The 23,235-nt window shown below is 37.9% G+C and overlaps 1 protein-coding gene and 1 pseudogene across 1 annotated transcript; both read right to left on the bottom strand.

The window, feature by feature from the left end:
* Window positions 1-6,862: 6,862 nt before the first annotated feature.
* Window positions 6,863-7,813, bottom strand: LOC122117915 (olfactory receptor 2AG1-like). The gene has a single exon (XM_042691783.1). The coding sequence runs from the start codon at window positions 7,811-7,813 to the stop codon at window positions 6,863-6,865; it is 951 nt and encodes a 316-aa protein (XP_042547717.1).
* Window positions 7,814-18,590: 10,777 nt separating this feature from the next.
* On the bottom strand, window positions 18,591-19,632 carry LOC122117914 (annotated as a pseudogene).
* Window positions 19,633-23,235: the final 3,603 nt, after the last annotated feature.

Here is a 23,235-nt window from a genome sequence, read left to right as displayed (position 1 = left end):
TCTGATCTCCTACACACTAATTCTCTTCTCTGTGCTTCATTTGCCATAAAATGACAGAAGACAGAAAGCTGTTTCTCCCACCTTTCTGTGGTTGTGCTGTGTTATAGGAATGCCACATTGGTTGATGTATGACTTGACATTCCATGGTCAGACAACATTCTTGTATTATCCTTCTCCATATGTCTACAGTACTAAAGACCTATCTTCAGTTGATGGATAATGTTTTGGGGTCCTTGTGTGCTGTCCTCATTAAACAAGTGTTTCTGGAACACTGTACCCTCTAATTAGAGCTCAGCTGCCTTCTAAAATTAATTCTTCCTTAAAGTCATATATGATTCAAATAATAATCATGGTACAACAACTCTAGTGAAAGGTGTATCATTTGACAGAATAATATAGCAATGTGATAGGACATGAGAGCTACTCTTTAATCCTCCTCAGGAGGCATTTTAGAGGATATAACTTTCAATATTTCTCATTGATATTCTCTCTATAAATATTAGCCTTCATCATGCTACTTAAAGGGCTCTGGAGGTATCACCAACTTCACCATGGCTTCTGAGCATTCCTGTTTGTATATTGAACCCATATGAGAAACAGGCAGTAGTTTCAACTGGAGGCTTTCAACAAGGCTCAGGTATCCTTGGAGATTTGTATAAATTTTGAAAAGATCATATTGATAGTAATGTTCTTGTCTGATATCCTACTATAGTAGTTCTTTAGATAGTTGTTGGCTCTTTGCTATAGGTATGTGAACTTAGCATTAATTTCCTTTATAGAGTTTATGTAATTGAAAAAGTAGCTACTGTTTAGCCTCTCATATTGTTCTTCCTGTCTCATTTCTTTCCTTTGACCATGTTTTCATGCTTGCTCTAGCTTTATCTCTCTGAGAATTTTCTTTCCTTTAATGTTATTTAATTTTTTGTCCCATGGTGGCCAGTTTCTTTGATTTGCTTTCTTTTTAAACTTGATTTTAATGGACAAATAATAATTATATACTGAAGAGAGTTTGGTCACTTTGAGGAGAGAGAGCAATTTAAAAAGTGAAGAAATTGGCTATAGAAGGGAATTATTAAAAAATCACTTTTATGCATATGTGTTCTTTGTGTATTGTGGCCATGATATTAATTACAAAATTGATACATTGCATATTTAAAATTGCTGAACAAATTTTAATTTGTTCTTACCAATAGGATGCAAATTCATGCACATATCAACAAACTTTAATTACCAATGCTATAATTTACAAACCCATCAAAACATCATAATGAATACTGTCTCTATCTATCTATCTATCTATCTATCTATCTATCTATCTATCTATCTATCTATCTATCTGTCTGTCTGTCTATGTGTCCGTTTATTCTAGTGAATACATAAGTCCTTTCTAAAAAGAACAATTCACATTAGAATTCTGAAGACTCTTTTTTTTTTCCTCCATAAATATAAAAGACAACATATGTGTAGCACCATTCTAAATGCCTGACATTTGTTTTTTTTGCCATGAGAGTCATGAGATAAGGCTTCTAGTTATCAATACTTCTAACAGATGAGAAAATCAAGGTACAAAAACAAAAAACTGTGCAAGGTTGCACAGATGACAAAGAACAGACTAGTATTCAAACCTAGGGACTCAGGCCCTCTCCCACTATACACAGTCAGATCACACAAAGGAAAGAAGAGCTACCAAATATTAAACAAGCAAGTGAGGTAAATTATCACTCAAATAACAATTTAGCAAAGGGTAATGTTTTGAAACAATTTTTGCTTCTTTCTAGGCATTTGAATTTTATCCAGTTTTCTTTTTTTGTTACTTGTGCCTGTCTTAGAGTTTGAATTCAGGGTCTGGGTGCTGTCCCTGAGCTTCTTTTGGCTTAAAACAAGTGCTCTATCACTCATTCCACAGATCTCCTTCTGACTTTCTTAGTAGCTTATTGGAGATAAGAGTTGCATGGACTTTTCAGCCTAGACTGGCTTCAATCCTCCATCCTTACATCTCAACCTCCTCAGTAGATAAGATTATAAATATGAGCCACCAGTGCACAATTGATTTCAGCAATTTTTAAAAGGCATTTGGTTTGATGAGCTTTAGCTCTTAGAGGTTAGTTTTAGAGGTGGAACAATTTAAGATGATTAAATGAAGGACAGAATTTCTGTGTTTTCTTCAAGCACTGTTGTCAAGGATTCCTATATGAGACACAGTAGTGTGGAGGCGTCTGAACTCACCAGGCTCTCATTGCTTGTTTTCAGTCTCTTATGTCCATTAGTAATGTGGTAAAATAAAACACATTCAGGGTAAATTGTGTGTTCCTATTTTTCACATTCTTCCCTTTCTATCATGACTCTGTTATTCTTCCCCACTAATAACTTTTTCTCAACAATATAGAAACCCAACATATCTTTGGTTGGTCCTTCTTTTTTAGTATAGGTAAAATCCAATAGAAAGGGAGCAGTCTTTAATATTGGATGCTACTGGTGTTTACTTAGTACCAAAGGATAACTATGTGTCCCTGCTATGCAAAATCTAAATGAAAATCAATCCACTGTCCACTTGGTAGTAAACAGAGCGAATCTGAGACATCCAAACATTTGTACTCCTGGTCCTTAAAAATGAGGGAGTTCAAAACCCAGTTGATATATGCCAAGAGACTGTAGAGTAGATGTACAGTGGATTTCCAATTCAACATTTCAATTTATGAGTATAATGCCTCTTGATTACTATTACCACTCCCATCTTTCTCCCCATCTCTTTCAACTTTACCAATTCCCTCAAGTTACCCCATTTCCATTTCCACATGTGTACATTGAAATTATGAGTATACCCTTTATCTCTCCATTTCACTGCTACTACCCAATAGCACATACTTCAGCTTGCTGGTATTCATTTGTTGTCTATGAGTTAAATGAGAGGGTAGACTATTGCAAACCTCACAGCTCCACTAATGGCTGTTTGATGCTTAACTGGAGATAAGAGTCTCACAGAGTTTTCTGCACAGGCTGCCATTGTGAGATGATCTCAGATCTCAGCTTCCTGAGTAGCTGGGATTATAGTGGTAGCAGGAAGATCTATCTTGCCAGATAGTTAGATGCTTGAAAGGTTTTACAGGTTATTGCCAACTTGGAAATGGCCGATGAACTTCCTGGTCCATATTGAATCAATTTGAGAACCAGTGACAATATTTTCACAAAGGCTCTCTTATAAGGGCTCAGAGGTCTGCACAAATTGTAAGAGGGTCATATTGACAGAGGCACTTTTGTATAATAAGCTACTATCATAGTTTTCAGGTATTTGTGTCATGTTTACCCTTTGCCTAGCTTGAGCCTTCCTGTATGCTCTGACAAGTGTCATTAGCACTGTGTGTATTTGTGCTTTGTATTTAATATAGGATTATTTCATTATGCTTAAAATTCAAATATTTTAAGAATATGGTTGCATAAGAGGTAACCGTGTGTTATATCTGCAATTATTATTATATTTTTGTCTCACTGGAAATAGAAGTAAACGCCTGTGTTTCCCTCTTCTTGATAAAAGCCAAAGAAGCAGAACAAAAATTTGCTTTTTTGTTTTCCTAAGCTTGTTATATCCCTACAACTGTAAAGGGGGTACTTCCTTGGTGTAGGATTGTATTCAACCATTACAAAATGCAAACACATTGGAAAATCTGGGAGAAAGTAAGGGAAAGGGTGATTTTGTCCAACAGGAAATGTGCTCTTTGCCTGACTGATGTAACTGGAACTTCTCTGTACATCACATTTATAATAATAATAAAAACATTAAAAAATTTAAAAATGCCCACACATATCAAAATATAGCATGATACTCCTTAAAGTGTGTATTTTATGTATCATTTCTACATAAATTTAAAATTGAAAAAGGAAGAAAAATTTTATTTAGTACTTAAATATGCTGTGCTATTCTGAAGAGAGTCTTGTTTTTTTGTAGAAATCTGTTCATTGTTTTCCTGGTGCTTTTCAACTTTTCTCTATGTAAATTAAAACTAAAACTGCTTTATTTATAACATTAAAAGAATTTCTAATTAAGAAATGCTATTGAAGTTGAAACCACAACAGTGAATTTCATAGCCTTGGTAAATTGAACGAAGGGAGAAAACAGAAAACTCTTGATCAAGGGTATTGAGATGGGGTTAGATAGGAACAAGAAGGTCTAGTGTACTATTCCATAGTAGAGTAACTGTAGATGGGAGTAATGGACAGTGTATTCACAAGAAGCATGAAAGGATTCTGAATACTTGTACAATGAGAGGAAGTAGAGGTATGGCTCAAGTAGTAGAGCTCCAGCATTGGACTGCAAGACAAATTGAAAGTGGCAATTCTATGTTCAAAACTCAGTCACAGAACTTGACAGTGTAGGCAGGGGTTGGTGGGGAGTGGGGAGTGTAGCTGAGGAGGTGGGAGGGAAGTGATCATAGGGGGATAAACAAAGGAGGAGGCAAAAATGCGGGATAAGAAATGTACTCATTACCTTGTTCATGTAACTGTAATCCCTCTGTATAGTATTTTCACAATAAAAAACTTAATTAAAAAACCCAGTCACAAAACAATAAATGAAAAGTCATTGATGAATATTTGAGATGAACATATTTAATCCCAGTTAAATACTTTACATTAAATAGGGATGAAAGCATAATATGATATACCATTTATCTATGCATATATAATCTTATGCTTACATGTAGCTACTATAGTGAATTAAGTTTCTTTCTACAAATGAATCCACAGACTAGATTCAATGTAAGCAAAGCTTGTGAAATTCCTTCATCATAACTTCTATATATATTTAGATGAGTGCCCTTCCATTTTTAATAGAGATACACATTTCCATGACCATATGATCATATAGAACAGGTGTTTCTCACCAATGGCTACTGAGTGATGCTTTCTTCTGCAGTGTTTGGTGGCAGACTGAACATTGATGAAGATTCTTGGGTCAGTTGCTGGACTACAAAATTAAAGGTAGAAGGCATTGTAGCACACATAGTTCACTAATGTGGAATTTGCTACTTAACCTTATTAAACCAGAGTCAGAGTCATGAAAGCAATAAAGTGATAGTAATATAGAGATCCATTTCCTATTCTAATGGGAAAGCTTAAGCTCTTAAAATAAATGTGATGTTAGGCATTGGGCATGTAAGAATTACTTAATATGAAACCTAAACCCTCAAAGATTATAGTGCTCTGAATCTGGTAAATGTAGGTATAAATTTATATCAAGGAAAAATTTTAATGTAACTAGCTAGTTCATCAGTGTTATATATTTACTGTTTTGTGTGTGTTTATCTTTTGTATTACACAGCAGTAGTAACCATTGAGCACATGACATGCTTTTTCTTAGAATATTTATTAAGAATAACATTTAAATCTATTATATTAAATTTTATAATGTATAATTTTCTTAATAAATTCTTTATCATTTTATATTTAAAGGCATAGGTAGTTTCATTATTATAATAATGGCTTCTTTTATAAATTTCTAATTTGGCATTATTTAAATCATGATGAGGGGGTTTTAAAAATGAAAAAGATAGTAAAGTATTTGAACAATGAAGCATGCTATTGTTATTCCCTGTTAATTTTACTCATAGGATGGACTAATCCATAAGCTCTGAATGCAATAATTTATGAATCTTTCAATTTTTCTCCCTAACCCTTTATTTTTTTCAAAACTATTTTTTATATTTTTTATTTTTTATTGTAAAGATACTATACAGAGGGTTACAATTACATGAGTAAGGTAATGAGTACACTTCCTATTGAGCATTGTTACCCCCTCCATTGTTCAAAACTATTTTTGAAGCACTCAGTTCATAATCATTCTTATTTAGTGCCAATTAGCTTTTCTCATAAGTCTACAGAATTCTTTTATCGAACATGCATGACCTCTTACAATTCACCATATACAGTATTAGTTTGTCAAAGAATTTACTAATCTAAGTAATGTGCATGCAACTCTAAGCAGGTTGCCATGGATTTTGTTTGATTTTCATTGTATTTATCAGGATAGAAAATGTTCCTTTTTATGCCTTAATTTATATGATTACTTCATTCTATTCCAATTCTATTCCCAAATCCTCTCTCCAAGAATCAAATATGACTGTGTGTATGTGTGTATATGAACATGTGTGCATATGTTAACAACCTGCATGAAACTGGCAACTGCTTAATAAAAAGGAGTTTAATATTTTGATTTAATGCTATTATCTTTTTTGCTACATACCTTATAAATTAAATACAACATACTTCTGCATTACATGTGGCTTCCTCATAAATAGAAGAAATATTAATAATTTAGAAACTTGTAAAAGTAAAACCTATAATAAATAGAGGAAATAAAAGAGTGAGGTAATTGACTAACAACATGGCTATTACAATAAAATTTAGCAAGTATGTTGGGAACTTTGAAATAAGAAATGACATGACTGACTACATAATTGAAATAAATGGCTATACAATTAGAAACAACTGTACTAACTGAACTACTTTCAGAAAATAGTTTAAGGATCAAACTATTTAAGCCACAGTTCTATGCCATATTGTTTACTTATCATACAATGATGAATCCCCTCCCTGTCTACCACATAGCATAGATGATGCAGAAGACTCCAACAGAGTGAACCTTACAGATCCTCTCACACCCTGACTTCCCCAAGTGGTTTTTGTATGAGGGGATTACAAACCTAGAGTCATCCCTGCCAAGCCACATTAATGTAATCATTTTGCATATACTAGTTACAGTAAGAAATAAAAAAATCATTTGAAAGTGTATGCAACATGCTTAACAATGTATATTATTATAGAAGTGAGAACTGTGACAATTTGATGGAGAAAAGGTAACAGGGAAGCCCTAATTGCTGGAGTGTGAAGGCAGGATGTATTTTCCAAGGACCCTCCTAAAAGCCCCCATGACCTCCTTGTTTCTAAGGCTGTAGATGAGGGGGTTCAGGGCTGGAGTGACAATTGTGCAGAAGAAGGACAGGACATTATCCTGTTTGGGACTATGGAAGGATATGGGAAGGACATATATAAATGAGGCTGGGCCATAGTACATCCCAACCACAGTCAGGTGGGAGGAGCAGGTGAGAAGGGCTTTTTTCCTTCCCTCCTTGGAGGGCATGCGGAGCACAGTGCACAGAATGAGTGCATAGGAGACCAGAATGGCAGCAAGTGGGGGGATCAGGAACATCACACCCATCAAATAAACTGCGAGCTCAAATCTAGAGGTGTCTGCACAGGCCAACTTGAGCAGAGGTGGGATCTCACAGAACAGATGTTTTACTAGCCGGGATTTGCAGAAGGGATAGTGCATAGTGTAACTGGTATATACGATGGCACTCAGAGATGCCACAACCCATGTTGTCATCATCATGAACCAAAGGACTTTTGGACTCATGATAGTTGTGTAGTTTAGAGGATGACAAATGGCCACATACCTGTCATAAGCCATAAAAGCCACAAGGATGTCCTCAGCCCCACCCAGAATCAGTTCCAGCAACATCTGAAGGGCACAGCCTCCAAAGGAGATGGTGTTATCTCCACGCAGAAAATCCATGATGGCTTTGGGGGCTATAACTGATGTGAGGAGAAGGTCAAGAAGAGAGAGCTGTCTAAGAAGGAGGTACATGGGCACATGGAGCTTCACATCCATTGTGATGAGCAGGAGCAGCAGCCCATTGCTGGTCAGAGAGAGCGTATACAGGAATATCATTGTGGCACAGAGTAGTTCAGGAAACCCACTGTCATTCAGAATGCCCACCAAGATGAAGCCACTTCCCAAGGTGGAGTTCCAGAGCTCCATTCTGTGTTGCCTAGAATCAGATGTCTAGTGGAAGTCTTTCTAAGGGATTTCAGTCACTGTTTGCACAGACTGAGGCCAACAAAGTGAATCAACAGGAATTGCATGGAACATCTATTCACCTTTTGTGATTTCTGAGTTTCTGAAAGTTTTCAGTGAATTATAATTATCTTCAGTTAATCAGAGTACAGGAATATTGATTATTGTTCACCATGAAATGTATCACATATAAAGCATCAAATAGAATAATACACTTAGACATACCACTTAAAGAGAAAGGAAATATCCCTCAATTTGTAATCATGCAATGAACATGGCATTGGGATAAAATCTAGGCATTTCTCTTGTTTCAATTTTCTTAGGAGTACAGTTAATTTAAAAAGTTTGTTTCATGTGAAACTCTTTACTATGTTCTTCCTTGACCTGATGTCTGCATTGCCTTTCTGGTCTCCAAGTTCTAGGCCTTAGTCACTTGATCTCTTGTAATCTTCAAATGTGCTCCTTTCTTTGATGGTTGTACTGTTGGTCTGCTGGAAGAATTTAATTCTGGGCTAATATAAATGGAAGCTTGAGATTAGTTTAAGTCACAAATTACTAGAAACTGTATAAAATTATTTAACTTTTCAAGGAAGTTGTAAAATATTTACTCAGTTTAAGAAAAGACAAGAAACAACAGGATCTCTGCAAGCCTGGGAGGAGTTTCTGGTAGTGAAGGGTATGTATTTAAGGGGTCATGCTCATAATACAAACATGGTAGGAATGGTAAAGGCATCCCATTACCTAAGATTCACAGCAATACTCTGAGCACGAACTATAGACATTTTTCCCCCCACAAATCTTAGTAATGTGGAAGATCGCTGTTCAGATGACATGAAATGTAAACAATAAAACTGGTTTATTGGTTTGAATTGGGAAACCATAGGATGTATACTAAGCCTGTTCTTTATAAATATATTCCTTAATGAATAGAAGACCTAAAAGGCAATGTGGAATAGAATTTAAAAATATTCACTAAATTGTTTATTTCTTTTGGATGTATATACACGTAGACATATGTACATATACACACACAGACACATGGGTATACACAGCTACACACATACCTGCTGATTCTATCATCTGAGACAAGCCAGTAAATATACATTGGGTGTACAGAGAATGAGCTCATTGTTGTAAAGTGCGTGGTGTAAGGAAGTTCAGGAAGGGTGAGCTTCACCCTGATAGCTCTCCTCACAGGCTGAGATTACTAAAAGAACAAGATGTATATGGCTTGGAAATGCTCACTCTTTAATAAAAGCTAAAATTTCTGTTTGTCTCCGACATATACTAGTTATTGCAAATAAGGGAAACCATGGGACCTATGTTTCTTTGGGCCTGACTTACTTCATTTAATATAATTTTTTCCAAGTCTTTCCATTTCTTAACAAATGGGGCAATGTCATTCTTTCTGATGGAGGCATAGAATTCCATTGTGTATATATACCACATTTTCTTGATCCATTCATCTACTGAGGGGCATCTGGGTTGGTTCCATATCTTAGTTATGGTAAATAATGCTGCAATAAACACAGTTGTGTTGGATAAGGACTCAAATGTTTTTTTCTTTGTTGCTATTGTTTCTACATATTTATAAGATGATATCTTTGTTGCTTTGTATGTCCCTCCCCCACGATATAACCTCTGTTTTCACTGTATTTGATTTTGGTGTAATTTGGGGAGGGGAAGGAAAAAAACAAATTATTTAAATAGGGATACAGGTGGACCCATTGCAACAATGAGATGTATAAGACATTATTGTCAAAAAACAAACTTTACAACTTTGGCGTGGTGGGGGAACAGGTGTGGGGTGGGGCGGGGAGAGGAGATGGGAAGGGATGGGAAGGGGAAACAAAGGAGAAGGCGACAATGCTTGATAAGAAATGTACTCATTACCTTGCTCACAATAAAAAAGCTAAAATTTGAAAGTATAGTTTAATTAGTTTTCTCTTTTGTATTGCTACAGTATTGTGCAGTGTATTAAAAGATTAATTGATTTCCGTTTTTCCTATTTATTGAGATTGGGTTAAAAAGGCTATGACTATGTAGACCCAGGCTAAACTAGATGTATTGATCCTCCTCCCTCAGCCCTTTGATGCTAGGACTACAGGCATCATCAGGCCTGGCTTCTGTGATACATATTTACTACCTAGTAGTTATGTAGGAGAGAGACTCAAACTAATGTATTGATATGGTTATGAGATAGTTCTCTTTTGAAGTATTATTCAAGGAGTTCTTAACAGACTACCAGAGTCTAGGGAAGTACAGATGCACCCAAAGTATTCAGACTTAAAAAAATCAACTCAGAGCCCTGGGGCTTCCTTGGCTCATTTGCTCATGTAGGTGTCTGTCACACCTGCAGCCCAGCTTTTCACTATCTAATTCCCGTCTAGTGGACATTTCTGTCTAGGCTGGCTTCAAACCATGTTTTTGAGGTGTCAGCCTTTTCAGAAGCTAGGATTTATAAGCAGGAGCCAGGTGAACCAAGCATGGAATGAGCTTTTTACCCAAAAACCACTATCAGGAATTCTAGAAACTTAGGTCTGGCCAATAGTACTGAATATTGCAGTTGCCCACTCTTGTATGCGTTACTGAGATACCTGCACCAATACAGGTGCATGTGTCTGTAATCAGTCACCTGTACAATCAAGCACAAGTACAGATGGGAGCAAGTGCGCTCTAAAGTCTGAGAAATGAGACAGTCTGAGAGCAGGACAGTAGTTCTTGGTCCTGTTACCCAAGATTCACTGCCTCTACACACTTTCTAGGATCAAACACACAACCCTTACCTGTAAAGAGGAAAGATACAGCCTTCGGCTCACACCGCTGTCCTGGGAGTCATTTGTGAGATGAAGAGGCTAAAGATGCTGAAGAAAGAGAAGGTGCTTCTTCTGAGGGAGAGGGCGTGGGTGGGCATGGCTGCCACTAAGATGAGGGGTAAACGGCACCTGCTGTGTCCACCATGGCCAGTCCTCTCCGAGGAAAGGATTGGATGCAGATAATCATCTGGAGATGGGGAAACCCAAAGTTGATTCCTGCAGAATGTACTTGTCCAATGTCTGTTCCTATCTCTGCACTGTTAATGGATGAAGATGAGTCTATGTGTCTAGACTTTCATATTTCCTCCCAGCTGGAGTCGCCAATCATAGAGGTGGCTGGTAGGACTTTTGGAAAGGAGAATTGTCAGGGATAGGCAAAGCAAGCCTTCCATTGTGTATTCATACTGTGTCAGAGGCAGGAGGGACTCTGGCCTTTTCCTGGGGGACTTTTTACTGTCTCCTTCTCCCAGGTGACATGGGCTCTCAAGAAATGCTTTTCCTGGAAGCTGGATTTTAATGAGCCTCCCCAGACTGTTGCCCCACAGTACCTTCTAAAATGGTTTGTTTGGTAACAAAAATCACTATGAATTTGCCTCTGACTTGTTGAATGATTTTGTCCCTTTTGATATGGCAAGGGATGGCCCTGACCAAAGAAATAGTTTCAACATCTGACCCTTTAGCATGGGCCCCTGTCCATCATTGTGTATACAGACTCCTGTCTGTGTTAGTGCCTTATTCTCCTTATACATCCACATATCTCCCTTTCTTTTTCTTTCTCTCTCTCTTTGTGAGTTTGTGTGTGTGTGTGTGTGTGTGTGTGTGTGTGATACTTTTATTGGAACTCAGGCTCTTGATGCTGTCTCTAAGCTAGTGCTTTGCAACTTGAGCCACAGCTCTACTAATGGCTCTTTGGTGGTTAACTAGAGATATGGAGTTTCATAGGATAGCATTGCAAGGAGATCTGTGATCTCAGCTTCCTGAGTAATAGCTAGGATTACAGGTGTGATCCACCAGTTCAAGTATGATTACTGTTCTCTTTCTATGTTAGTCTATCTCCTGTCCGGTAGCTGGTTTCTTAAGTGGTTTTTAAAATTTATCACCAAGTTGGACATGGCCCATGATCTTTGTGCACCATTTTGAATCAATTTGATAACCAGTGACAATAGTTTCAGAAAGATTTTCTATTAAAGAAGTGTCACTGTGGCTCAAGTGGTAGAGCACTAGCCTTTAGCTGAAGAGCTCAGGGACAGCTCCCAAGCCCAGAGTTCAAGCCCCATGACTGACAAAAAAAGTCACCAAAATTTTCTATTAAGGCTCAGAGATTTGCACAAATTACCATAGGGTCGTATTGACAGAGAACATTTGTTTTCTAATAAGCTAGTGTAGTCATTATCAAGTCTTTTGTCATGTTCACTCTTTTCCTAGCATCAGCTTTCATGTGTGCTCTGACAGGTGCCATTAGACTTTGTGTGTATTAATGTTTTGTATTTCACATAGGATTATTTCTTAGTCCTTAAAATCCAAATACAAGAATATGATTCCATAAGATGGCCCCATGGTTGTCATCTAAAATTTGATATATTTTTGTCTCACTGGAAGTTCATGTAAACCACTTGTGCTTCATTTTTCTTGATTAAAACAGAAGAAACAGAGTAAGAATGGGCTTTTCTGCTTTCCTAGGCTTGTTATGTTCATACAACTGTAAAGGGTGTTCAAGTTTGGTGTGGGCATTGATTTCCACATTATCAAGGAAGACCTCAGAGTCAGTGAGGGAAAGGGTAACATTATCCAAAAGTGAATGTTCTCATCTGACTTATGTAACTGTAACCCCACTGGACATGACATTTATATAACAATAACGTTTTAATTTTTAAAATGCACACACAAAGCCAAGCACTGGTAGCACATACCTATAATCCTAGCTACTCAGTAGGCTGAGATCTGAGGATCGAGGTTCAAAGCCAGACCAGGCAGGAAAGTCTAAGAGACTCATCTCCAATAAATCACCAGAAAACAGAAGTGGCACAGTGGCTCAAGTAGTAGAGTGCTAGCCTTGAGCTGAAGAGCTGAGGGACAGTGCCCAGGCCCAGAGGTCAAGCCCCATGACGATAAAAAAAAAATGCACACATGTATCAAAATACAGTATAAATAGTACACAATATAATGTATTTTTATGAATCACTTACACATAGATTTAAATTTGAGAAGAGAAGCAGAAGACAACAACACTGGTTTTGTGACTAACTTATGTATCCTATGCTATTCTGAAGAGGATATTGTTCTCTGGAAATTTGGTGATTGCTTACTTGATGCTTTTTAATTTTCCTCCAAATAAATTAGAACTAAAACTACTTCATTTATAATATTGAAACAATTTCTACTTAAGTAAAGCTATTGAAGTTGAAAATACAACAAGGGGTTTCAGAACCTTGGCAAATTGAGGATAGGGGAAAAACAGAACACACTTGATCAAGGGTATTGAGATGGGGTTAGATAGAACAAGAAGGCCTATTGTGCTGTTCCATAGTAGAGTGATTGTATAGGAGTAAGGGACAGTGTAATACCAAGAAGCTTGAAGGGATAGGGTAACAATGACTGACAAGTAATGTATTCCTTGCCTTACTCATGTAACTGTAACCCCTCTGTACAATATCTTTATATTTTTGTTTTGTTTCTTAATATATAGTTTTTATTTGAAAGATTCTGTACTGAGGGATTACAGTTACATGAGTAAGGTAATGAATACATTTCATTATCAAGCATTGTTATCCCCTCCTTCATTTTTCCCCTACAATCCCTTCCCCCCACCTCCCTAACTACTCCCTCCCTACCCACCCAAGTTGTAAAGTTCATTTTCAACATAGTGTCTTGTACATCTTTGCAGTCTCTTTGTTACAATGGGTCAACTTGTTTCCTTATTTCAGAATTTTGTTATTTCCCTTCCCATCCCCAAATTAGAACAATGTATATATAAAAAGTAGGTCACCAGAATCAACTACAATGAAAATAGGAGTTATACCATGGAGGAAGAATGTAAAAAAGAAACAATAAATCACATAGTACATTAAAAAACAAAAGCAACAAAGAAAATAACCCCTTGTGTCCCTATCTTGAGGTTCATTTCACTTAGCATCATCTTATATGGTCATATGTACAAAGCCAAAGATACTGTACAGAAGGGTTACAGTTGCATGAGCAAGGTAATGCTATCAAGCATTGTTACACCCTCCTTTATTTTTCCCCTACCTGTTTCTTCACCATCTCTCCAACTCCTCCCTCTCCTCTAGCCATTCTAACTGGGATGAGGTGGCTTCCAATGTTGTTTTGATTTTAATTTCTTTTATGGCTAAGAGAAGTTGAGCATTTCTTCATGGCCATTCTTAGTTCTTCTTCAGAGAAGTTTCTCTTTAAGTCTTTAGCCCACTAATTAATAGGGCAGCTGTTTCTTTCAGAATTAATTAGGTTTTTTTTTGAGTTCTAAGTATATTTTAGATATGAGACCTTGGTGTTTTATGGTTAGTGAAGATCTTCTCCCAATTTGTGAGCTTTCTTTTGATCTTGCTAGCTGTGTCCTTTACCATGCAGAAGCTCTGCAATTTCATGCACTCCTATTTGTCCAACCTTTCTTTGATTTGTTGTGTTTCTGGGTCTTTATTGAGAAAATTTTGGCCTGTGCCAAGCCCTAGAGTTTCTCCTACTCCTTCCTGTAATGTTTTCAGGGTGGCAGATTTTACTTTGAGGTCTTTGACCCATTTGGAGTTGATTCTGGTGCAGGGTGCTATATAAGGATCTAGCTTTAGTTTTCTGCAAGTGGTTTACCAGTTTTACCAGCACCATTTACTGAAGAGGCTGTCTTTCTTCCATTCTACTTTTAGCTTTCTTATAGAAGATTAAATGGCTATAGGTCTGTGGGTTCATTTCTGGGTTTTCAGTTCTATTTCACTGGTGTTCATATCTATTCTCGTGTCAGTACCAATCTCTTTTGGCTTTGTAGTAAAGTTTGAAATTTGGTATTGATATTTCTCCAGCACTGTTTTTTTTCTGCTAAGGATTGTTTTTGCTATTCAGGGTCTTCTATTGTTCCATATGATTTTTTGGGTTGCTGCTTCTATTTCATTGAAGAATGAGGTTGGAATATTCATAGGTATCATTAAATTTGTAGGTACCCTTTTAGAAGTATTGCCATTTTGATGATGTTAATCCTCCTAATCCAGGAGCATAGGAGGTTTTCCACTTCTTAAATTCTACTTTGATTTCCTTTTTCAGGTTTTTAAAGTTTTCATTGTACAGGTCCTTTAGTTCTTTAGTTAACTCCTAGGTATGATATTTTTTGTGGGGCTATTACAAAAGGGGTTGCTTTCCTGATTTCAGCCATGTTCTTCTCGTTATTTGCATACAGAAAAGCCATTGATTTTTGAGGGTTAATTTTAAACCTTGCTACTTTGCCAAAGTTTCCAATCAGCTTGAGTAATTTGGAAGTGGAGTCCATGGGATTCTTTAAATACAAGATCATGTCATCTGCCAAGAGGGAGGGTTTTACTTCATCTTTCCCTATTTGGATCCCTTTTATGTTTGCATTGTGTCTTATTGCTGTAGCTAGGTATCCTAATACTAAATGGAAGAGAAATGGAGAGAGTGGACATCCTTGTCTCATTCCTGAGCTTAAAGGAAATGGCTTTAGCTTTTCTCCATAAAGTATAATGCTGGCTGTAGGTTTGTCATACACAGCCTTTATTATATTGAGGACTGTCCCATGGATTCCTAGTTTTTCCAGAGCCTTCATCATAAAAGGATGTTGGATCTTGTCAAATGCGATTTCTGCATTTATTGAGATAATCATGTTGTCCTTATCTTGCTCTTGTTGATGTGATGAGTTATCTTAACTGATTTGCATATATTGAACCAGCTTTGCATCCCTAAAATGAATACTGTTTGATTGTGGTGTATGATTTTTTGAAGAGTTGTTGAAGTCGATTGGCCAAATTTTGTTGAGAAGTTTTGTGTCAATCTTCATCAAAGAAATGGGTCTACAGTTCTCTTTCTTTGATGAATCCTTGCCTGATTTTGGGATGAGGGTTATGATGACTTCACAGAAAGAGTTTGGAGGTGGATGTTCACTTTCAATTTCATTGAAGAGTTGGAGGAATATTGGTGTGAGTTCTGCTTTGAAAGCCTTGTAGAATTCAGATGTAAATACATTCAGTTTTGGGCTTTTCTTGGGTGGGAGGTCTCTTACTGCTGTTTCTATTTTGATGCTTGATGTGGATTTGTTAAGTAGTTTTAAATCATTTTGGTTTAGTTTGGGCATGTCAATATTTGCTAGAAATTTGTCCATTTCTTCCAGATCTTCAAGCTTATTAACATAAAAGTTTTAGAAGTATTCCCTTATAATGTTCTGAATCTTGATTGTTTCTGTGATGTTTTCATTCTCATCTCTGAGTTTGTTTATTTTGGTGTGTTCGGTTCTTTTTCTAATAAGACTTGCTAAGTGTCTGTAAATTTTGTTAATTTTTTTGAAGAACTAACTCTTGGTTTTGTTGATTCTTTCTATGTTTTATTTTGGACTCTCATTCATTTACTTCTGATTTAATTTTAATTATTTGTTTCCATCTACTAGATTGGGGTTTAGCTTGCGGCTCTTTTTAAAGGAGCTTCAGGTTCCTTGTTAAATTGTTTGTTTCAGATCTCTCCAATTTGTTGATGTAGGAACTCAGAGCTATAAACTTGCCTCTGAGTACTGCCTTTGCTGTGTCCCAGAGAAGCTGGTAATTTGTGTGCTCATTTTTGTTGACTATCATGAACATTTTTATTTCCTTTCTAATCTCTTCCATGACCCATTGGTGGTTCAGCAGTATGTTGTTCAGTCTCTATGTGTTATAGGATTTTCTTTGGTGGCATTTGGTGTTGAATACTAATTTTATTCCCTCGTGGTCTGAGAGAATGCCAGGCATAATTTCAACGTTTAGGAAATTTGCTTTGTGACCTAAAATGTGGTCTATTTTAGAGAATGTTCCCTGTGCTGTAGAACAGAATGTGTATTCTGATGCTGCCGGGTGAAATATTTGGTAGATGTCCATTAAGTTTAATTGATCTATACAGTTGTATAGATCTGAGGTTTCACTGTTGAAATTTTGCTGGATTGATCTATCCAGCAGGGTAGTGGTGTGTTAAAGTCCTCAACAATTCATGTCTTTGGATCGATGTGAGATTTTAGGGAAAGTAGTGGGGTTTTTTTGGATAAATCTGGGTGCTCTCTTATTTGGTGAATAGATATTTAAAATTGTAATATCCTCCTGAGGGAGTAATCCCTTAATTAGTATGTAATAACCTTCTTCATCTCTTCTCTCTAATTTTAATTTGAAGTCTATTTTATCTGACATTAAGATTGCAACTCCTACCTGCTTATGGGGGCTGTTTGCTTGGTAGACTTTATTCCAACCTTTCATTTTCAAAGTATGCTTTTGTGGGCAAAATGTCTCTCTTGAAGGCAGCAGATTTAAAGATCTTGCTTTTTGATCCAACTATACTATTACTTAATTGGAGAATTAAGTCCATTAATATTGATAGTAAGGACTGAGAGGTGTTTGGTAGTACCTGCCATGTTATCCACCTCCTTGGAGGCTGTGTCAACTAGTTTCTTCCTATGATTCTTGGATCCTCTGTTTGAAAGCTGTTCTTTTTTTTTTTTTTTTTTCCTTCATTGTGGTCTTGTTGGTTTCTATGTGTAGGACAACGTTAAGTATCTTTTGTAGGGATGGTTTGGTAGAAATATATTGTTTCAATTTTTCTTTGTTGTGGAAGGTTTTTATTTGTCTTTCTCATATGAAGGAGAGTTTAGATACAGTATTCTTGGTTGATAATTGTTTATCTTTACAGTGTAGAATACATCATTCCAGGCTCTTCTTGCTTTCATTGTCTATGCTGAGAAATCTGAAGTTATTCTGATTTGTTTCCCTTTATAAGTGATTGATCTTTTCTCCTCGACAGTATTTTTTTTCAGTTATTTTTTTTTAATTGTGAAAATACTGTACAGAGGGGTTACAATTACATGGGCAAGATAATGAGTACATTTCTTATGGAGCGTTGTAGGCTCCTCCTTTGTTTCCCCTTCCTATCCCTTTCCATCCTCCCCCGTCTCCCCCACCCAATACTTCCCGCTCCCTGACCCCCACCTCCGCACCAAAGTTGTAAAGTTCGTTTTCGACATAACAACTTGCAGATCTCATTGTTGTAATGGGTCCACCTGTATCCCTATTTTAATGATTTTTTTTCCCTTCTCCTCCACAAATTATACCGACATCAAATACAGTGAATTCTGTAGGGGCTGGGAAGGTGGTTCAGTGGTAGAGCGCTTGCCTTGCATGCATGAGGCCCTGGGTTCGATTCCTCAGCACCACATAAGCAAAAGAAAAAAGCCGGAAGTTGGCGCTGTGGCTCAAGTGGTAGAGCACTAGCCTTGAGCTGAAGAGCTGAGGGACAGCGCCCAGGCCCAGAGTTCAGACCCCATGACCGGACCCCCCCCCCAAAAAAAAAGAGGTAATTAACTAACAACATGGATATTACAGTAAAATTTTGCATGTATGTTGGCAGCTTTGATATAAGAAATAAGACATGATTACATAACTGAAAGAAATAGCTAGAAATTTAGAAACAACCATACTAAATGAACCATCATTTTTTAGAAAATAGTTTAAAGATCAAACTATTTAAGTGAAAGTTCTACGCCATATTGTCTACTTATCAAGGAATGAGCAGTCCCCTCCCAGTCTACCACATAGCATAGATGACGCAGACCACCCCACCAGAGTGAGCCTTAAAGTTCCCTTCACAGTTTGACCTCCCCAAGTTGTTTTTGAATGAGGGGATTCCAAACCTAGGGTCACCCCTGTCATGTCACATTAATGTAATGACTTTGTATATACTAGCTACAGTAAGAAATAAAAAAAATCATTTGAAAGTGTATGCAACATGCTTAGAGAAGTGGAAACAGTGACAAGTTGATGGAGAAAGGGTAACAGGGAAGCTCTAGAGTATGAAGGCAGGATGTATTTTCCAAGGACCCTCCTCAAAGCCCCCATAACCTCCTTGTTTCTAAGACTGTAGAAGAGGAGGTTCAGGGCTGGAGTGACAATTGTGCAGAAGAAGGACAGGACATTATCCTGTTTGGGATTATGGAAGGAAATGGGAAGGACATATATAAATGAGGCTGGGCCATAGTACATCCCAACCACAGTCAGGTGGGAGGAGCAGGTGAGAAGGGCTTTTTTCCTCCCCTCCTTGGAGGGCATGCGGAGCACAGTGCAGAGGATTAGCATGTAGGAGACCAGAATGGCAGCAAGTGGAGCGATCAGGAACATCACACCTATCAAATAAACTGCGAGCTCAAATCTAGAGGTTGGCACAGGCCAACTTCATCAGAGGTGGGATCTCACAGAACAGATGTTTTACTAGCCAGGATTTGCAGAAGGGATAGTGCATAGTGTAAGTGGTATATACGATGGCACTCAGAGTTGCCACAATCCATGTTGTCATCATCATGAACCAAAGGACTCTTGGACTCATAAAGGTTGTATAGTTTAGAGGATGACAAATGGCCACATACCTGTCATAGGCCATAAAAGCCACAAGGATGTCCTCAGTCCCACCTAGAATCAGTTCGAGCTACATCTGAAGGGCACAGCCTCCAAAGGACATGGTGTTATCTCCATGCAGAAAATCCATGATGGCTTTGGGGGCTATAACTGATGTGAGGAGAAAGTCAATGAGAGAGAGTTGTCTTAACAGGAGGCTCATGGGCACGTGGAGCTTCACATCCATTGTGATGAGCAGGAGCAGCAGCCCATTGCTGGTCAGGGCCAGCATGTACAGGAATGTCATTGTGGCATAGAGCAGTTCAGGAAACCTGCTGTCATTCAGAATGCCCACCAAGATGAAGCCACTTCCCAAGTTGGAGTTCCAGACCGCCATTTTGTGTGTTCTTTGTTGTTGTTTAGAATCAGAGGTCTAGTGGAAGTCTTTCTAAGGGATTTCAGTCACTATTTTCATAGACCCAGGGCAACTATGTGAGTCAACAGGAATTGTATGGGACATCAATTCACCCCTGTCAGGTCCCCCTGTGCTTTCTGAGTTTCTGAAATTTTTCAATGACTTATAATCATCTTTCAGTTAAACAGTATAGGCATATTGATTATTGTTCACCATGAAATGCATTATATATAAAGTATATTAGTTAAAGAGAAAGAAAATATCCCTCAATTTGTAATAATGCAATAAACATGGCATTGGTATAAAATCTAGGGTTTTCCTTTGTTACAATTTAGTTAGAAGTGCAGTTAATTTTAAAAATTTCTTTCATGTGAAACTCTTTACCATGTTCTACCTTGACCTGATGTCTGCCTTTACTTTCTGGTCTCAAATTTCTAGGTCTTGGTCACTTGATCTCTTGTAATCTTCAAATATGCTCCTATGTTTTATGGTGTACTATTTGGTCTGATGGAGGAAATTTAATCCTGGACTAATATAAATGGATGTGTGAAATTAGTTTAAGTCACAAATTAGTAGAAACAGTATAAATTACTTAAATTTTCAAGGCAGTGGTAAAATATTTACTCAGTTGAAGCAAAGGCAAGAAACAACAGGATCTCTGCAAGCCTGGGAGGAGTTTCTGGTAGTGAAGGGTATGTATTTAAGGGGTCATGCTCATAATACAAACATGGTAGGAATGGTAAAAGCCATCCCACTACCTAAGATTCACAGTATTACTCTGAGCATGAAATATAGACATTTTCCCCCCACAAATCTTAATAATGTGGAAGAATGCTGTTCTAGTGATACTGCATGTAAACAATAAAACTGGTTTAATGGTTTAAATTGGAAAAACATAGGATGTGCACTAAGCCTGTTCTTTATAAATGCATTCCTTGATGAATAGAAGACCTAAAAGGCAATGTGGAATATAAGTTAAAAGTATTCATTAACTTGTTTATTTCTTTTGGATGTGAATACATATAGACACATATGTATATACACATACACACAGACACATGGGTATACACAGCTACACACATATCTGCTGCTTCTGTCATCTGAGATAGGTCAGTAAATATACATTGGATGTACAGAAGATGAGCCCATTCTTGTACAGTGTGTGGTTTAAGGAAGTTCAGAAAGGGTGAGCTTCACCCTGATAGCTTTCCTCACATGCTGAGATTACTAAAAAGAACAAGATGTATATGGCTTGGAAATGCTCACTCTCAATAAAAGCTAAAATTTGAAAGTATAGTTTAATTTTCTCATTTGTATTGCTACAGTATTGTTCAGTGTATTAAAAGATTAATTGATTTCCATTTTTCTTATTTATTGGGATTGGGTTAAAAAGGCTATTACTAGTGGACCCAGGCTAAACTAGATGTATGGATCCTCCTCCCTCAGCCCCTTGAAGGCTAAGACTACAGGCATCAGCATGCCTGGTTTTACTTGGCTTTTGTGATACATATTTACTACAAAGTATTCATGTAGGAGAAAGAAGCTCAAACTAATGTATTGATATGGTCATGCAATAGTTCTCTTTTGAGGTACTATTCAAGGAGTTCTTAACAGACTACTAGAGTCTAGGGAAATGCAGATGCACCCAAAGTATTCAGACTTTAGAAAATACAGTAGTAGAGCTTGAACTCAGAGCTCTGGTACTTCCTTGTCTCATTTGCTCACATTGGTGGTCGACCTGTTCTTTCATACTTGCAGCTCGCTGTATTCACTGTATTCCCTGTATAATGTCAGTCTCGTGGACATTCTGTCTAGGCTGGCTTCAAACCACGTGTTTAAGTGTCAGCCTTTTGAGAAGCTAGGATTTATAAGCATGAGCCAGGTGAACCTAGCATGGCATGAGCATTTTACCCAAAAACCATTATCAGGAATTCTAGAAACTTAGGTCTGGTCAATAGTATTGAATATTGTGATTGCCCACTCCTGCATGAGGTACTGAGATGCCTGCACCAATACAGGTACATGTGTCTGTAATCAATCACCTGGAGTACAGATGGGAGCAAGTGCACTCTGAAGTCTGAGAAATGAGACAGTCTGAGAGCAGGACAGTAATTCTTGGTCCTGTTACCCAAGATTCACTGCCTTCACACACTTTCTAGGGTCAAAGACATATCCCTTACCTCTAAAGAGGAAAGATACAGCCTTCAGCTCACACCCATGTCCTGGGAGTCATTTGTAAGTTGAAGAAGCTAAAGATGCTGAAGAAAGAGAGGGTGCTTCTGAAGGCATGGGTGTGGGTGGGAATGGCTGCCACTAAGATCGGGGTCAAAGCCACCTGCTGTGTCCACCATGGCCAGTCCTCTCTGAGGAAAGGGATGGATGCAGATAATGATCTGAGAATCCAGACAGGAGGCTATGGGAGCCCAAAGCTGATTGCCTCAGAATGTCCAATGTCTGTTCCTATCTCTGCACTGTTAATGGGTGACAATGAGTCCATGTGTCCAGACTTTCATATTTCCTCCCATCTGGAGTCACCAATGACAGAAGTGTCTGGTAGGACTTTTAGAAAGGAGAATGGTCTGAGATACTCAAAGGAAACCTACCATTGTTGTTGTTGTTGTTTTTGTTGGTAGTAGGGCTTGAACTCTGGGCCTGGGCACTGTCCCTCAGCTCTTCAGCTCAAGGCTAGTGCTATACCACTTGAGCCACAGGACCACTTCCTCCATTGTTTATTCATACTGTATCAGAGACAGGAGAGACTCTGGCCTTGTTCTGGGCACTTTTCACTGTCTCCTCCTCCTTTGTGACATGGGCTCCCAAGAAAACACGACTCCAGGATGGTACCCCCGTGGTACCGTCTAAAATGGTATGTTTGTTGACAAATATCATTATGAAATTGCCTCTGACTTGATGAGTGGTTCTGTCCCTTTTGGTCTGGCAAGGGATGGCCCTGACCAAAGAAATGGTTTCAACATCTGACCCTTTAGCATGAGTCCCTGTCCATCATTCAGTATACAGACTCCTGTCTGTGTTAGTGCCCTACTCTCCTCGTATATCCACATACCTCCCTTTCTCTCCTTTCTCTTTCTCTCTCTCTCTCTCTCTCTCTCTCTCTCTCTCTCTCTCTCTCTCTCTCTCTTTCTCTCTCTCTCTCTCTCTGTGATGATACTGTTATTGGAACTCAAGATCTTAATGCTGTACCTAAGCTGAGGCTCTGCCATTTGAGCCATAGTTCTACTAATGGCTGCTTGATGGTTAACCAGAGATAAGAGTCTCATAGAGTTTCATTCACAGGATAGCATTGCAAGGTACTCTGAGATTTCAGCTTCCTGAGTAATAGCTAGGATTGAAGGTGTGATCTACCAGTTCCAGTAGGATTGCTGCTCTCTTTCTACCTTAGTCACTATCCTGTCAGGTAGCTGGTTTCTTCAGAGGGTTTTAAAGGTTATCACCAAGTCGGACATGGTCCATGATCTTTGTGCACCATTTTGAATCAATTTGATAACCAGTGACAATAGTTTCAGTAAGGTTTTCCATTAAGGCTCAGAGAGTTTCACAAATTATAATAGAATCTTATTGACAGAG

The sequence above is a fragment of the Dipodomys spectabilis genome, unplaced genomic scaffold, assembly GCF_019054845.1.
Source record: "Dipodomys spectabilis isolate Male_0828 unplaced genomic scaffold, ASM1905484v1 ptg000145l, whole genome shotgun sequence".
Lineage (NCBI taxonomy): Eukaryota > Metazoa > Chordata > Mammalia > Rodentia > Heteromyidae > Dipodomys > Dipodomys spectabilis.
The sequence above is the reverse complement of the archived record's forward strand: the minus strand, read 5'-3'. Positions and strand labels throughout refer to the sequence as shown.